The following is a 17,584-nucleotide window of genomic DNA, read 5'->3' as shown; positions in this document are numbered from 1 at the left end:
TCACAGAGGTCTCATTAAAAGGAATAATTTCCCCCAAAATTAACATTTACACACCCTTAAATGGCTTCAAACCTTTATGAGTTTCTTTCTTTTGTTTAAATATATACTTCTTTAAAAATAACAAAGAGGACACTTGGTGTTACATTCTGTTGTTTAAATGTCCCTTTATTTTTTGAGCAGTGTATTTTGAAGAAAGCTGAAAACCTGTAACCACCGACATCCATAGTACCTGCTTTTCCTACAATGGGAGTCAGCAGTTGCAGGTTTACAGCTTTTTTTGTGTGTTTGACAGAAGAAAGTCAAACTGGTTTGGAACAAGTGAAGGATGAGTACATTTTTAGGTGAACTATCCCTTTAAGAACAAAATCACGCAACAGTAACTTTCATAGCATGGCAGAACTGAAAAGGTTTATTACGAATATAACGTTATATCATGATATGCTGAAAACATCCTACAAATTAAAATGTTGTTGATCCTTTTTCCTATTCGTCCATGTAAAGCAGAATCAACACAATATACATCAGACGTGCAACCCTGTTCCTGGAGATCGACCTTTCTGCAGATTTAAGTTGCAACTCATATCAAACACACCTGCCTGTAATTATCAAGTGCTGTTCATGTCCTAAATAATTGGTTCAGGTGTGTTTGATCAAGGTTGGAGCTAAACTTTCAGGAAGGTCGATCTCCAGGAACAGGTTGAGCACCACCCTGATGGTCTAGATTGGATATGCGGCTGGCCGGAAGTGCGATATGCACATTAATAAAACAGCATTTTTTTATGACACTGTAAAACAATAATATTTTTACAGTACTGTGAGGGTTGGGGTTAGGGTGGGGGTAGGCGTTAAAAAATACATTTTATTGGGTAATTTAATAGATAACATAACTAATACTCGGTACAACTACAGTTTTTACATTACTAAAATACAACAAATGAGAAATTTAATAAATAATAGAAATAATTCGCGTTAACTTCCGGCCGCAAACGTATCCGCTCTAGCAACAACCACCACTGATCTTAATCCTGATGCGCTGTATAAATGATTGACTTGACCCCCTGACCCCCACCCCATTTACCTCATCTCCTGTAACTCTGGCTTTGAGAGCAAACACTTGATTTTGTCTGAGTTGTTGAGCTTGAAGATTTGTGTCTAGTCTGAAACGGTTTATTATCTTACTTGTGCTGTTTTAGATAGCAGACTTTAAGATCAGGTTTATTTTACTGTAAACGCTTCTAATTGGTTTAAAGGCACTGACTGAAGCATGAGTTTAAAAACCAGTCGCCGAACTGTCAGGATGATTGCTGTCAGGTGATCATGCTACCCACTGCGCCACCGTGACACTCATAAATAAAACAATAAATATATAAACAGACTAATCCACAATCCTGCACAAATATATATATATATATTAATAAAGTAAATGCAGGATTATGTTATGAATAAATGTTTGAAAATAAATTCCCCCAACATTTGTGTAATTGATTTTTATTATTTATTAGCTCGCACTATTAATTAATTATGTATTTATTTATGCTGAAGTTTGTGGATTTTTATACATTTACTTATTTGCTTATTGAATTATTGTTTTACTTATGCAGGAATTTATGGATTCATTTACTCATTTATTTATTTATTTGCTTATTTATTTATTCATTGTTTTTGAAGGTTTCTTCCTTAATAGTGTTCAAGTGAGCACAAGCATGAAAATGTTCAGAACCTAAAATAGCAAGTGGTCCAAAATAAACTTTTGTGTGTCCATATATGTGAATTAAATATCTTAGTTGAGGCGTTTCTAAAGCTGATACAATCATTTTACAGATTACAAGTACTCATTTCTGACAGGCCCTTGAAAGGTTTTAGAGATTTTCAGGTCAATTTCATTTATTGTGCAACAGATTAAAGAAAACTTAGTGGTAAAGTGGGCCTCAGCTGCCACAGGATGTAAGCGGTTGTTTGTTGTGTGAAAGCAGTGTTAATTTCAAGAAGCGTTTCTGAAGAGACTCAGACCTGCTCTGTGTTTCTCAAGAAATGCAAGGTCAAACCACAAATGTCCCTTTGTGACAGTCCAGAATGTGTGTACATCTGCATCCATCCGTCCATCCATTCATTCCTGTCTATCGTTATTGTCAATTGTCTAATATAATACTTTATAATAGTAAGAATAACAGTGGTGGTGGTAGTAATAATAAAGTTTTTATACAATTTTGAAATTGTTTAAATGAGACCCCATTATTATCAGACAGGACGACCATATTTGTAATCTTCTTATCTTTAAGGTAAGTTCTTTGCTTGTAAGAAACACAGGAAACCACAGCAGTGCTATTATATATGTGCATTGTGTGCAGTTTTTGCAGAGTTTTGTGGTTTTGACACGTAGACATGCCTCAAGCGAGAACATTCTTATGCACATGTGCATGTATGTCTGTTAATCATCCATTTGCATAAATATTGCAAAAAATGAAACAATAAATAAATCTCTTTTTAAAACCTGGTTGTGAATAATTAGACTAGATCATTTTCAGTCTTTATCAAAACTCTTTAGAAGAAACCCATCCCACCACCAGAGAGAGTCATCCAGTCAGATAAGAGCAGCTAACCACACTGAAGACCCTCACATTCAGCAGTCACTGAGATGGAGAGATCAACAGTCGTCATACTTCTGTGTAAGTCCACTCATTAGTGTTGTAAATGTTGTGCTGTTTTCTTCATGACGTCAGTTCTTTCACCTGTTTGTTCTGCAGGTGTTTTGTTGTGTGAAGAGCAGAAAGTGTTTGGGACAGAAGTGGATATGAGAGTTAAACCAGGAGAAAGCGTCACTCTCTACTGTGACTGTGCTCTACCGTTTGGATCTCACATTGTCTGGATGAGAAACTGCTCGCATGAGAATCAGCCATCTCTGTTCATTGATCCTCCAAAACTCTTCCTGGAGACGTTTCCACGGTTCAGTTTTCTGCTCAACAGCTCCAGTAACTCCTATGATCTGCATATAGAGAATGTCAGTGTCTCTGATGAGGGACTTTACTACTGTGCGGAAAGGAAAAAGACATTTATAGATGAAGACGGCGTCAACTCAAAATATCTGTATGAATATGGGAACAAAACAACTCGACTAGCTGTCCTGGGTGAGGAGAAATTCCTGCTGTGGCTCATCTAAAGCTTTGATGCATGTTGGTAAATTCAGTGTGATTGAGAATTTCTCCGTGAGTCTGAAATCTAAATCTAATATAAATAATCATAAAGTAGGGGTAATTCAGCATTTCTAATTCTAATAATTCTGATCTGTTATCTCTCACTCTCTCTAAAATTCTTCAATCCTGTTTTGTCTATTAGTTCAAGATAGACATGCATAACAGAATCAGATAGTTTGATAAATGATGGTAACCTGAGTGGTTTCTGGTTTCCACTGACTGACTATGGAAATTAATGGGAGTCCTGAAATGTTTGTTTAAAATATTATTTTGTGTTCAACTCATGGTTTGAGCAAATGGAAAGTGAAAAATTAAAGACAAAATTTAGATTAATTCCTTCAACAACTGATTAATGCCATTAAAATAGAAAAGTTGTTCTTATATAATTTCTGTAAATAATATATAAGACGATGTCCTCTAAAGTTAAATGTTATGGACGCTTCAGAAACTCTTCATTTGTTTATTCAGTCTTGTGTGTTTTATTTATCAGCAGTTTCTGCACATGAGTCCACCATCGCCTCCACTTCTCCTCCAGTGTCAGAGTGTGTGTTCTGCTGGACGCTGCTGTTGAGTGTGTGTCCGGTGTGTGTTCTCTTCTCCTCACTCCTGTCCTCCATCTGTGTTTACTGCTTCTGTCGTCCTCAAACTACAGGTAGAGCTCATCGACACGTTTACATTCATTTTGAACAAATCTGTGAATCTGTAGAGATTTTTTAAAGTTTCGTTCTTTTAGCTTTTAACATTTTGACTCTAATCGTAATTATTAGACTTTTCCACATGAGAAAATACAGTAATTTATAGCAAATACTGGAGTGTTTTTGACCCATTCTACAGTAAATTGTATTATACTGTACTGTATATTATAGTATTTACTAAACTGTTAATGAATGCTGGAGCAGAATATAGTATTAACTACTGAACTGATCAACTGAGACAAATACTGTAGCATACTTTGGTTTTTATTATAGTAAACTGTGGATTATAGTTGTATTTAGTACAGTATTGGTTTGTTTACATTACTATAGTTGCTGCATTACCACAGAAACTATAGAATTACCACAACAGATTAATTCAAGTCCTTTACTATAGTATAGTTCAAAAACACTACAGTATTTCCTATAAATTACTACAGTATATTAATCACGTTCATTTTGTGTGTGTTTTAGGTTTTGACATGAGTGCTGAGATTCTTAAAGCAAATGTTTTGATGGTAACTATTTTATACTCTTTTATTGACCATATCAAAGATGAATTGTTGACTGATGTGGTTTTTCACTAGTTTATATGATCCATTCTCTCCTTGTGAATCATTTCAGGCAGATTGTGTGGAGAAACATCAGTGTGAGGCGAGTAAGACTGGAAAGATCTGCGTCCACACTGAAGTCTCTTATAGACGACTGACATCTAAACATCCCTACACCAACATCTGACACATGAACTGCTCTTAGTCTACTTTCTGTCTTATTTCTGATATCATTAGTTTTATTTACAGCACATTATCTATTACAATCAACTGTCTTTAAATGAACATTATGATCCACTGACTCTTAAGGGTTATACATTTTATTTTTAGACAATATTAATGTTTTTAAGACTGTGTTCATTAAGAAAACAAACAAACAAAAAACACTATTAATAACAGCTCAGGCTGCAAATGTTTGTATCTGTAGATCCTCTGCATATCTCAAAAGAAAGTTGGATGTAAATTTTTAATCATGAATGATCACTTTTTTTTCAAATATTAAACAAATATTTAATAGTTAGTAGCGTTTATGAACATGAATAAAAATTGAAACGGGAGTCATGAACGAACAATGGCTTCATCTAGTGGCTAATAGCTGAAGGGACTTCAAAACCACTTATTCACAAATGAATTTATCAGGACCAGTTCATTGTAACATGGCATGAGATGAAACAATGGTCAGTTTTCAGAAATAAGCAATTTAATGAAAACTTCAGTAGAGTTATATTTTTTTTGAGTGAAACTTTAATGATTGTTTCTTAATATTTAAACCGTGTGCATTACCTTCATTACTAGATTGTGTTCAGGGATGTATCAACATTATTACACTTAATAAAATCAGTCCAGTTTATCTGATGATGATAGTTTTTATGATTCTGTGCTCTGTATTAGAAATAAAAAGTCTTACCGGTTCTTTACAGATTTATTCTTTTTTTATTCAACAAAAACAAAACAACATCAACAATAAACTATAAATTTAATGTGTACAGATTTAAGTAAGATTGGATTAAAACTTTACTTCAATCATAAACTGGTGGGATTGCGCTCATAATAATAAATAATAAAAGTTACTGTAAACACACACATGTTCAAGCTAAAAACTGGTACACAAAGTTCTGCTGTTCTTTGAGGTAAACGGCATAAAACTATGACAAATCAAATGTATAGTGTGTAAAATATACAGATGAGCAGTACTAAATACAATATTAGCTTAATATTTCACCCAGGCTACTTGATCATAAATGATAAAAAAAGAACAAGCATTAATGTTGTCAAGATTCTGCCCTAGAAATCCTGTTTCCATCTGTCCTATACTGTAGGAAAGTACAGTATGTGATTCTGAACTCAGCCATCATTACAGTAGACTGATGTAGAAATGTACTGTAGTCATTTAGTGCTGGAGTTATTCTGTTAAATGCCACAGGATGTGAGAAGCGCTTTTCATGTGTGACTGAAGTGCTAGTTATGGTGATGGAGAGAGTCCAGCCTGCTCTTTGCTTTTCTAGGGTACGACCCAAACCACAAATGTTTCCAGTGGCCTTTGTCACTGTCCTCTTGTGAATGCTTACGTCTCTGTATTTATGAGTTTTGATCAAGTTAAAAAATATATTTTATATTTTCACTTTCAGATTATGAGTTTACAATTTAGTAAATTTCACATTTCATGTCAAATCCACACTGATCACATACACACTGTAACTCTGATACACATTATTCATTTAACACTAAAGTGTCTGTAGATTATCACCAGGGCCACCATACTAGCACAAACACTTTATCAATCAATCAATCAATCAATCAATCAATCAATCAATCACATATTAAACTGATATAATAAAACTGATCATGATCGCTCTTGTTTCACCCTGGGATTTTTAGACAAGCTAAAACAGGAAACCACAGCCTCGTGATTGTGTCAGTGCACTAGTTGTGACTTGAGCTTGTATAGAGTACACAAATGGAATGGAAAGCTTTGCGGTCACAGACAAAAGCAAAAATAAGTTTCTAGCAACTTTTAAAGACCAAGAGCAAAAGAAACCTTGAGTAAAGACATTCATTCTGGAGGTTTAGAAGCCAAAGAAAACAATCAGCATGTAGATGAACGATGCCAAACAAGAAACTCATGAAGTAGCTCAACACTTCAGGTCATCTCCATTACAACATTAAACATCACATCGTCCAAAACAAAAGTCCCAACAATTTATGAAACTGAGTTCACTCTTGCATTTTATAATTAAACTTGAACATCTAAAAGAGCTTTAAAAGTGTGTTTAAAGGAGCAGACCAGATTATACCCCTAAAAACAAAACAACAGCATAAAGATTCAGAGCTCTTCCACAGAGATCCCTCCCACCACAATGAAGCGGACCCTTCACACTGCAGCTGAAGACCCTCACATTCACAGTCTCAGATGGAGCGAGCGAGACTAACAGTCATCATACTTCTGTGTGAGTCAATATTTCTGTGTTTGAATGTCATGATGTATTCTTGATGATGTGCTAGAGATTTAACACACACTCTTGCGTTTGTTCTGCAGGTGTTTTGTTGTGTGAAGAGCAGAAAGTGTTTGGGACAGAAGTGGACATGAGAGTTAAACCAGGAGAAAGCGTCACTCTCTACTGCGCTTTACCTTCTGGATCAGACATTATTTGGATGAGAAACTGCTCACATGAGAATCAGCCATCTCTGTCAATAGATCGCTCAACACTCTTCAAGGAGACGTTTCCACGCTTCAGTTTTGTGCCCAACAGCTCCAGTAACTCCTATGATCTGCATATAGAGAATGTCAGTGTCTCTGATGAGGGACTTTACTACTGTGGGAAAAGAGAAACAAAAATATATAAAGATGAACGAGGAATCAAACCAAACATTGAGTATGAATATGGAAACAAGACGAGCAGACTGTCTGTCCTGGGTGAGAAACGACTGCTGTTTTCATTGCTTTGTTTTGTGTAGTCAGATCCTTTAAATGTGTTTCTAATACAGCCGATGAAGAGACATGCAAACATCTACAGTGTAAATTATAGTGTCATTTATTATAATAATAGTGTCATTTATAGTTTACCTCTTCATAATATAGCTGTGCTTTAATGATAAGTTTACATGTTCACCTAAAGCTTTATTATTTTAATATTATTTAAAGTTCTGCAAATAAATAAGTGACACAATCCTGCATAGTCCATAGTCCAACTTCAAATACAGAAATAATGTATATTTAATAAAGTATATTAGTAAAATAAGTGTTTATAATTAGTTTTTAAAGTGTATCTTAGTTTCTAATAATACTTTAAATTAAATTAACAGCAAATTCATTATATTTTGTAAAACGATGATTTATAGTGTATTTTACATTAGAATCTTTAACTATTGATTTTCCAACCACTTTTAGCAAATTCATCAGTGTTAAACTCATATTTTTCATTATTGTGTGTAATCAGTAAAGATAAAATAAAATGAATATAATAACTAAATATATATTCACTTTAATAATGGCCTGTTGTTCATTTTAGAGCAAGAGTCTCCTTGTGCTGAACAGTTTAACAGCACCTCCACATCACCTGCATCAGAGTGTGTTTTCTGCTGGAATCTGCTGTTCAGTGTGTGTTCGGTGTGTGTTCTCCTCTTCTCCATCTGCGTCTACTGCCTCTGTCAGAAGAAAACTACAGGTCATTGTTTACTCCTGAATACTTTTCATGTGGCTAAATTTTATTACGGCCTTAGACTGCCTGCCTTAGATTTCATAATTCAGCTTTTTTATTTGTATAGCGCTTTTACAATGTAGATTGTGTCAAAGCAGCTTCACATAAATGGTCATAGTAACTGGAACAGTGTGGTTCAGGTTTTAGTCTTTAAGTTCAGTTCAGTTCAGTTCAGTTTAGCTCAGTTCAGTATGATTTAATCATTACTGAAAGTTCAAACACTGAAGAGCCAATTCATCGATGCGTAGCTCTACCAATCCTGAGCCATGCGAGGCAGTGGCGACAGCGGAGAGGGAAAAAAAACTTCACCTGATGGGAGTGAAGAAAAAAAACCTTGAGAGAACCAAATGTAAATTATTCTTATGTTTTGATAATTTGCTGTAGGTTCTGGAGCTGAAAACAGACATGTTGAGGTATGAGCACATTTTGAGCATAATTTGTATATATATTTTATTCACACTTGATTGGCAGCAACATAAATTACATCAATATAATATAATATAATTTATTTATTTGTTTATTAATGTAATTAAATATATTCTGTTTCAGGCTGGTGATGAAGTGTGTTATGCTTCATTAGACATGCCTTCCACACAGCAACAAAGGCAGAGGAATGAAAGAGCTCAGAGTTCAGACTTCAGTATTTATTCTAATGTCAGAACCAGCAGAATGTAAAGTAGAGTAAACTAAAGTCATTGTTCTTTAGTAGAAATATGATTCAAAAGAGAGTTAATGGCAATGTTCTGGCATCTGCATGACTTGCAGTTTCAGAAAGGACTCAGTGTTGTTTCTGGGTCTCTCAGTTTAATATAATTTAAGCCAATCACATGAGTGCATATGCAGTAGTACTCCCAGCTAAAACTGAAGTTCTTAAACTCTTTTCATGTGATAAAACAAACATCTCCCTGCTACAACAACAGAAATGTAGAATGCAAATGTGCATCTAACAGAGCTCTGAACAATCCTGTATTAGCCCTATAATATTAAAAAAGTAGTTCAGATGTGTACACCATTTCAGAAGATTAACTGCTAATGTAGGCACTTTACCACAAAAACTCCAACAACAATATATTATAACCCTATATATGATCATTTAACAACCTAAACAATATTTCATCACACCTTTACCCTCAGTCAGCAGAGATGCAATCTCCATTTTAACAGATGAAACCTCCATTGGTCCTCTTAAATGGATAGTTCACCACAAAATAACAATTCTGTATCATTAACTCCCTTTCACTTGCTCCAAACCTGTTTGAGTTTCTTTATTCTGTTCAATACAAAAGAAGATATTTTGAAGAAAGCTGAAAAGCTGTACCCATTGACTTGTTTGTTTTTGCTACTATGAAAGTCAACGGTTACAGGTTTTCAGCTTCTTCAAAACATTTTATTTTGTGCAAAACAGAAAACAAGAAACTCTTAAAGATTTGAAACCGCTTGAGTTTGAGTAAACAGTGAGTAAATCTGGATTTCTGTGTGAACTCTCCCTTTATTTGAGCTCTCTCCAGTCACTCTAGGAAGACACTACACCTGGATTATTTGTCTAAATAATACGTTTATTATTAAAATCCCTATTAACATTAAAGTCATCTGAAGCGGTGGCTTAGTGCAGGTAAAGGGGCCCCGGCCCTGGGTGAGTCGGCCATTAGTTAATGCCCACTCCTCATTCTGCAGGTGATCAGGAAGCAGTTCTCTGCACTTCCTGTGTGACTCCTGCTCACCCTACACAAATCATTAAGATCATTAATCCAGACTGACCCTAACAACACAATCAAAGCCATGAGTGCGTCACTCAGATAAGTGTCAAGTCACTGGCCACCTGTTCACTGTAACCAGGGATGGCGCTCAATATCGTCCAAACTGGGCCGATCAGCCGCCGCTGGACTGAGACACCAGCCAATCAGCTGACGGCACTCTGATACACACAACACCGTGTTCAGAAACACAGAGCAACACACTTCTGCTGATCTCTCAGTGAGTCTCTTACCTGTTGACAGAGTTATGGGGAAGGTCAGTTTGCTCCTGGACGTGACCCTCAGTGAGCCTCCGAAGGGGAAACGGTTGCACAGGATGTTGAAGAGGGTCACTCCTACTGACCACACCGTAGCTGGACCCGCATGGTAGCGCTGTCTGCAGAACCACTCAGGTGGAGCGTATTGAATAGTTCCTGAGAGACACAAGGAGACACAAACACCCGTTCAAAACACTCCAGCACACACAAATTCCCTTTGGTGGATCATCAAAAGCTCACAAACATCCACAGAGTGTTTCCTTCTGCAACACAAACCCACCTGCAAAGTATTTGTAGGCCGAGCGCTTGAGCAGATCTCCACAGCCGAAGTCCAGCAGCTTGATGTCCTGGGACTCTGTGGAGATCAGCAGGTTCTCTGGCTTGACGTCCCGGTGCAGGACTCCGCGGCTCTCGCAGTGTTTCAGAGCCGCGATCAGCTGCACCAGCACTTTCTTGGCCAGACCCTCATCCAGACAGTCGTTCTCCTCACAGTAGCTCTGGAGGTCTTGGCAGGGATCCGGACGCTCCAGGATCAGGATGTAGCGTCTGGGACGGTCAAACCAGTCAAGCAGCTGCAGGACGTTGGGGCAGGCAGGAGCTGAATTGACGCGGGTCATCAGTGCCACCTCCAGCGGCAGCCGACCCTGACCTTCCTGCAGGACAAACGATTGGATTCAGAACCCAATGAAACATCAAACACAACAACAGGTTCACACTGAACTCACAACTCTCAGTCTCCTCTGTGTCCGCTCTTTAGACACATACTTGATGGCGACCTGTAGACAGATAAAGCATAATAAATCACACCTGCCTGATCCTCACACATCACATTTACTGAGATCAGGATTTCTAAAGGCTGTTTGAATGAAGAGCGGAGAAAACGACTTACTGGCAGTCCATCAGACCTGCGCATCCCAGCAAACACAGAGCCAAATCCACCGTCTCCCAGCAGTGGGCCCTTTGCATACGCGTCTGCAACAAAGAGGAGCAGTAGAAATGTGTGTTCAAAGAAAACATGCAGCAGTAGAGAAAACTGTAAAAGAGCATTACTGAAACATCATCATCACTTCTTCAATAAGCCATTCTGACCTCTGCGAGAGCGTTTGAGAGCTCTTCTAGATGAGGTGGACGGACGTTCATCTTCTGGTGTTTGCTGGCTGCCGCTCTGCCGCTTCCTCTTCCTGTTACCCTGATCTGTGGACACAGATTTGGCCAACAGGGAAGGCAGAGGTGCGAGAAATCCATCAAGCTCTTGGCTCACGGTCTGGGTTTCACCATCACCATCATGTGTCCTGACGTCCTGAACAGCTGCCTGGATGAAAGCAGAACTCCTGGATCTGGAGCGGCCTGAGACAACGACAACAACAACAACATATCACGTTTATCATAAGATTATAAGAATTAATCAACAATTAACTTTAGTAGCTGCATCTACAGAGAATAAAAGACATCTGATCACTTATATCGGGGAACAGTTGTGTTGAAATGGGTTCATTTGTACCAGTTTATTTACATCACATTTCCCCAAACATTACACAACATCATATCATGATTGATCATAAACAAATAAAAACTAAAACACTCACTGCGGTTTTCACCCATCTGACAAACTCCTCCAAACTCCAGCAAACCTGAAAACAAGAACAAAGATCAAATATCAATAAAAATGTCAATAAAACAATAAAAACAAGATCAAAATCAAAATAAACACAACAAAAGAGCAACAAAACGTGTCAAAAGGAAATATTTCAGCTCTGAGCGTCGATCTCCTTGTAAAATAAAAGTCTTCTGTCAGAAATTCTCTGGTCTCCTTGAAGAATCGCAGTATCAGCACAGTAATCCTCAGCAAATGTCTCAGAAATTCGCCTCTCCTCAATCAACAGATAGCGGCGAGTCTCGGTGTTTATATATGGAGTCAAATCATAACACGCGTTGCTAAAGTAACCACTCTGAATCACGTGAGTAAACAACGATACATCTCAACTCAACATATAAATAATATAAAATATTTAATAATAATAATGATATTTATAATAAATATTAATTATTTAACAACAATAATAATAGTAAATTTAAATGAATTAATGTATTATTCACGAAACTGTAATTGGTGAGAAAGGTAAATGAGCAGTTTTAATTTGACAAGAACTGACTTGACAGCTGTTTAGGAATTAATTATATTAAAGTAAATAAAAAAATCGCTCAGATATTTTCTATTAGTGGCTCAAGCAATGCAAACGCAATTCTTAATTAAGTTAATTATTTGTACAGTGTTAACTGCTCAGATAGATATTAGGAATATAAGTGTAAGTTCAAAATGATTTATTATTGTAAATCATAAAAAGTAAATTATGGCTCGTTTGAGATGGCCAAAATCTGTGCAGAACTGATCACCGGTGATCACCGCAGGATGCATGCTGGATAGAAATGTGTGTGTTTTTTATTTTTTATTTATTTATTTATTTATTTTTTGTATTTTCTGAACATTTTCAAGTGCATAACAATTCTTACAATATTACACATTTAGCATAACGTGTGACAAAATAACAAAAAGAAAAAAGATTAGCATTAGAAGAGGAGTTTAGCTGTTTTAAATGTTCACAGTTCTGGTCGCTTTACGAGTTGAAAGGCCTTTAGGAGATCAGAACTGCAGAACCACACACGTTTCAGGCACACACGATTTAGGCAAACGATATATGGTATTTAACTAACTCCTTAGCATTATCGCCAACTATTGAATTTCACAAATATGGTTTCTTATTTCAGTCATTATTATTATATCGTAACGATCATTTTAACATCTCTGCAGTTTCTGAACTCAAATTATGTAAATAAAAATGATTGGCTAAAGACACTTATGACTTTATGTGTCCACATACACAAAGAACACATAATAGATCGTCTAATTTAAGTGTAATAAACTAATTCAGCATCTTAATATTATCATACTTGGTTAAAACCACTTTGTTATAAAATATAAAAAGCAAACAATAATGTGTCACATTAAAATAAATTACAATAGTTAATCATTTTAACAGTATATAATATAGACCTAGTTATAAACTGATTATCTTAACTGATTATCTGACTATCTTTTTTTATTAATTATTAATAGTTAATTTGTTTCTATTACTAAATTTTGGTTTTAAAACAATATATTGCTTACTATAAACAGTATTAAATGTGGGAAATCATTAATTAAAAAGTTATTAGAAAATTAAGCAAATACACATGATTTAATCGCTTGAGTAAAATATGAATATACTGTTATACATTTATTACATGTAAAAAGATTTTTATTACGGGCGAAGCAGTGGTGCAATAGGTAGTGCTGTCGCCTCACAGCAAGAAGGTCGCTGAGTCGCTGGTTCGAGCCTCAGCTCAGTTGGCGTATCTGTGTGAAGTTTGCATGTTCTCCTTGCGTTCGCGTGGGTTTCCTCCGGGCGTTCTGGTTTCCCCCACAGTCCAAAGACATGCGGTACAGGTGAATCGGGTAAGCTAAATTGTCTGTAGTGTATGAGTGTGTGTGTGGATGTTTCCCAGAGATAAGTTGCAGCTGGAAGGGCATCCGCTGCGTAAAACATGCTGGATAAGTTGGCGGTTCATTCCGCTGTGGTGACCCTGGATTAATAAAGGGACTAAGCCGAAAAGAAAATGAATGAATGATGTTTCATTGTTGAGTTAAACATTTTTTAAGGGTCTCTGACACATTTTATTATTATTATTTTATTATTATTTAATTTATTATTATTTAATTTTATTTAATTAATCAACATTAACTGTGTGCATCAGCAGGCACTTTTTATGTTTATAATTTAATATAGGCTCCCTCAAAACACACAGGCACACACAAGATGGACTTCCAATCTGGATTAGACCTTATTATAATAGTAAATTACATTTTTAACATTTTTAATTTGTCATCTTTCATTATTTCCTAAATATTGCTTTTGTGCTTTTATAGAATAGGAGTAGGTAAACATATTCAAGGGCGTGCACGGATGGGTAGCATTTTGATCGTATATAGTGGGCCGCTTTGGCCCAAAATGCCAGGGCCAATTTTTTTGTCCCAGTCCTTTCCTGGGTGCACATGTATTTCTGCAGTGAGTTGGGCAGCTGTGGTGTTTTTTTTCATACAATTTGGGTTAGCACCTGGATGTCCCTTTCAGATAACTTCCTCTTGCATCCACAGTTACTCCTGTTGGATGTGGTTCATCCTTCGTGGTGGTATGAATGCTGACATTACCCTGGATACTATTAATTGATACATAATAATTTGCTGTCTTGGTCACAGATGTGCCAGCGAGATGTGCGCCAACAGTTTGTCCTCTTTTGAACTCATAAAATTTAAGCAAAACTGTGCTATTATTCTGCTAATAATACTTGTGGAATGGGGCTAATAGCACTTACTTGTGGAATGGGGTGCCGTAAATGAAGAATGGCCACCAGTCTGGTCAAATTTTGCCATGAAACCTCTAACGCTAAATTGGCCCATATTTTAAGTTTCATTGTCCAACCCCTTTAAACTACTATTACTACTACTACTGCTGCAAATAATAATAATAATAGTAATAGTAATAATAATAGTAATGAAAGGGCAGCACGATGCTCAGTGGTTGCACTGATGCCTCACAGCAAGAAGGCCGCTAATTTGAGTCCCGGCTGGGTCAGTTGACATTTCTTTGTGGAGTTTGCATGTTCTCCATGTTGCCATGGGTTTCGGGTGCTTCTGTTTCCCCCACAATCCAAAGACATGTAGTATAGGTGAATTGAATAAGCTAAGTTATTTGTAATGTATGGGTGTTTCTCAGTACTGGGTTGCAGCTGGAAGGGCATTCACTGCGTAAAACATATGCTGGATAAGTTAGTGGTTCATTGCACTGTGGTGACCCCTGATGCATAAAACTAAGCTGAAAGTAAATGAATGAATGAAAAATAATGAAAGGGACTTTGGCTTTGCTAAGAGAAGTCTGTAAAAGCCAATGTTTTCCTTTGCATTACATTTCGAGCATCTGGGTTGGCATTTTATCCATTAACAGATGTTGTTTATGTTCACGCAGTTACATTACACAAAGACTGAAGTTTATATATAAGGTTGTAGTGGACTGTCTGTCCCAAGTTTGACCATTATTCCCACAAGAAAAGGAAAGCAAAAAATGTATACTACTGAGAAAACTAAATAAGCTCTCTCCTCCATAAATGCTTTTAAGTTATTTTCTACTTCCACCATCCTGTTTCTCCCTTACCGTTTCTTTTTCATTAAAACAACACGTGGTAAACCCAAATGCTGTTCTACAGACTCCTCAGCTCTACGTTTTTCCCACACATAGTCCTATCGGATATATTCATCAACTTTGCTTATATACTGAAAAGGCATGTTTAATTCACTCTATTCACTCACTATCCCTTGGCTTAGTCCCGCCAATTACTCTGGCATATGTTTTACACAGCGAAATGCACTTAAAGCTACAACCCAGCACTGGGAAACACCCATACGCTCTCGCATTCACATAGAAAATAAATCAATTTACTTCATCCAACTCACTTATACAGCATGTCTGGCTGTGGGGAAACTGGAGCACCCAGAGGAAACCCATGCAAACATGAGAAGAACATACACAGAAAGGCCTCCTGGCACAATTGAAACTCAAACTAGCGAGCCGGGCCATTGTTTAATTCAATTCAAATTTCTGATGCAGTCTTTAAAATAAATGTTCATTATTGCCATTGGTAAACATATTTTATGTTTTAAACAAGCAGATATTGTTACTGTTTGTGTATTCACTTGATAAAAGTACTTTTGTCACCAGCGACTCCAATAGTCCTGTAAATTGTCCTGTGGCATTCTCAATAGTTACACCATTGAATTTGATGCTAATATGTAAATGTTTTGGGTTTTAGGTTTTGGGTCATCCTAGGTACCATTGTAATGTGTGAAGTGTCTGATAGTTTGCTAGTCACCAAGTTTAATATTGAATTGCCTCATTTAAATGTGCATGCTATACAGACAATGTACCACAATCAGTAAGTTTACTCAGAGTGTGGTGAAGGTGCATTACAATGTCTTTGTTACTGGTATGGAATATATTGTTTTAACTGCATAGTGTCATGACAAATCGGCTTTTAATTGTACCACAACAGAATGAAAGACGCACTACTTAAATGCACTACTTTATAACCATCCGGTAATCTGGTAAATTTATATTCAATCTATGTTTTGATGACGCTGCACGAGTCATGCTACTGTTTATGAAGTTCTGAAGTTTTTTTAAACATAATAAAATTTAAGCAAGGCTTTCACATATTGTACATGTAGGGTAGTACATTTCCATGCACACAAACACATGCTCTTTGTCAGCACGAACTGCCTGCTTGCACAAACTTATCCATCAATATAGAAAAGTGATGTCAATTTTTAACCCTTTAACTCAGGGATCACCAAACTTAAAATCCTGCAGATTTTGGCTCTAACTCTAATCAAACACACCTGAACAAGTTAATCAAGGTCTTACCAGGTATACTTGCCTGATCTCACGAGAAAACGTAAGTATTTTACGTTTTGCCAGTTTAGTGGCTGATTCGTACGAGTTCAGTCGAACGAAATTGTAAGATTTTAAAAAGGAGGCGTGGCACCTAACCCCACCCCTAACCCCAACCGTCATTGGGGGATGAGCAAATCGTACTAAATTGTTTGAATTAGATTGTATGAGTTCATACAAATTAGCCACTAAATCAAAAAGTTATTAATCGCCATGAGATTGTGTTGGGTATATCTGAAACACCAAGACAGGAGTGTTGAGGCAAATTGGAGCTAAACCCTGCAGAGACACTGGCCCTTCTGGACTGAGATTGCTTTAACTGCATGTTCTGAACATATTTTGACTGTTTTAAATCAAGACTGTTAGTAATTTTAAAAGTTCACACTTACATATGCTTGGCGTTAATAGCACGTTTGGCATGCTGTCCCAGGAAAGAACCATGAGCTCAAAGATAATTAAGGCCAAGGCTCCAAGATCAGGTAGGTCTCAAGAGCTACCCTTAGAAAAGGGAGGAAAACGATGAGATGGGGTGTAGGGGGGGATTCTTCCAAAACGAAGATAAGACATTAGGGTAAAATCAATCTATTTATTGTAAGCTTGGATCAATCAGATTGAATTGTTTCTTGTTACAGATAAGAATCCAGCCATGCTCAATCATATCACGTCCTCCTCTTAAACTAGTTTGTCGGTTTACAAAAAAAATCAAACAAATATAAATCTGTTGCACTAATACATTTGATCTCTTGTGTTTATTTACAATAAAACTAAATACAGGTTAAATAAGAATCTAAAACATTTGATGGCATACTTCTAATAAAAAAATAAAGATGATTTATTATTAAATTTTTTTTACTTTGATTATGCTTTTAAATAGATTGGTCTTATACTTCATATTTTCTTAT

General features: G+C 36.5%; 3 protein-coding genes across 10 annotated transcripts; 2 read left to right on the top strand and 1 right to left on the bottom strand.

Annotated features, from left to right (window-relative positions):
* The first annotated feature begins 592 nt into the window (after positions 1–592).
* On the top strand, positions 593–6,061 carry LOC100004978 (uncharacterized). 8 transcript variants are annotated; one of them, XM_068221023.2, is made up of 6 exons: positions 593–696; positions 2,546–2,666; positions 2,745–3,125; positions 3,685–3,843; positions 4,358–4,401; positions 4,508–6,061. In XM_068221023.2, the coding sequence occupies exons 2-6, from the start codon at positions 2,636–2,638 to the stop codon at positions 4,619–4,621; spliced, it is 729 nt and encodes a 242-aa protein (XP_068077124.2). In that variant the 5' UTR covers positions 593–696; positions 2,546–2,635; the 3' UTR covers positions 4,622–6,061. The 8 variants fall into 8 exon arrangements, with proteins under 8 accessions (XP_068077124.2, XP_021331800.2, XP_073805574.1 ...); XM_021476125.3 differs by having other exon boundaries at positions 608–696; positions 3,682–3,843; XM_073949473.1 differs by lacking the exon at positions 593–696 and adding an exon at positions 2,080–2,279.
* Positions 4,827–10,118, top strand: LOC137495467 (uncharacterized). Its single transcript, XM_073949475.1, has 5 exons — positions 4,827–6,881; positions 6,971–7,348; positions 7,944–8,099; positions 8,517–8,545; positions 8,682–10,118. The coding sequence occupies exons 1-5, from the start codon at positions 6,845–6,847 to the stop codon at positions 8,805–8,807; spliced, it is 726 nt and encodes a 241-aa protein (XP_073805576.1). The 5' UTR covers positions 4,827–6,844; the 3' UTR covers positions 8,808–10,118.
* LOC100004921 (serine/threonine-protein kinase pim-3-like) lies at positions 9,502–12,021 on the bottom strand. Its single transcript, XM_073949464.1, has 8 exons — positions 11,730–12,021; positions 11,233–11,490; positions 11,033–11,115; positions 10,869–10,919; positions 10,424–10,796; positions 10,120–10,299; positions 9,952–10,047; positions 9,502–9,854 (listed from the first exon to the last, which is right to left on the bottom strand). The coding sequence occupies exons 1-7, from the start codon at positions 11,743–11,745 to the stop codon at positions 9,956–9,958; spliced, it is 1,053 nt and encodes a 350-aa protein (XP_073805565.1). The 5' UTR covers positions 11,746–12,021; the 3' UTR covers positions 9,502–9,854; positions 9,952–9,955.
* Between the last annotated feature and the right edge of the window lie 5,563 nt (positions 12,022–17,584).

The sequence above is a fragment of the Danio rerio genome, chromosome 1, assembly GCF_049306965.1.
Source record: "Danio rerio strain Tuebingen ecotype United States chromosome 1, GRCz12tu, whole genome shotgun sequence".
Taxonomy (NCBI): Eukaryota; Metazoa; Chordata; class Actinopteri; order Cypriniformes; family Danionidae; genus Danio; species Danio rerio.
The sequence above is the reverse complement of the archived record's forward strand: the minus strand, read 5'-3'. Positions and strand labels throughout refer to the sequence as shown.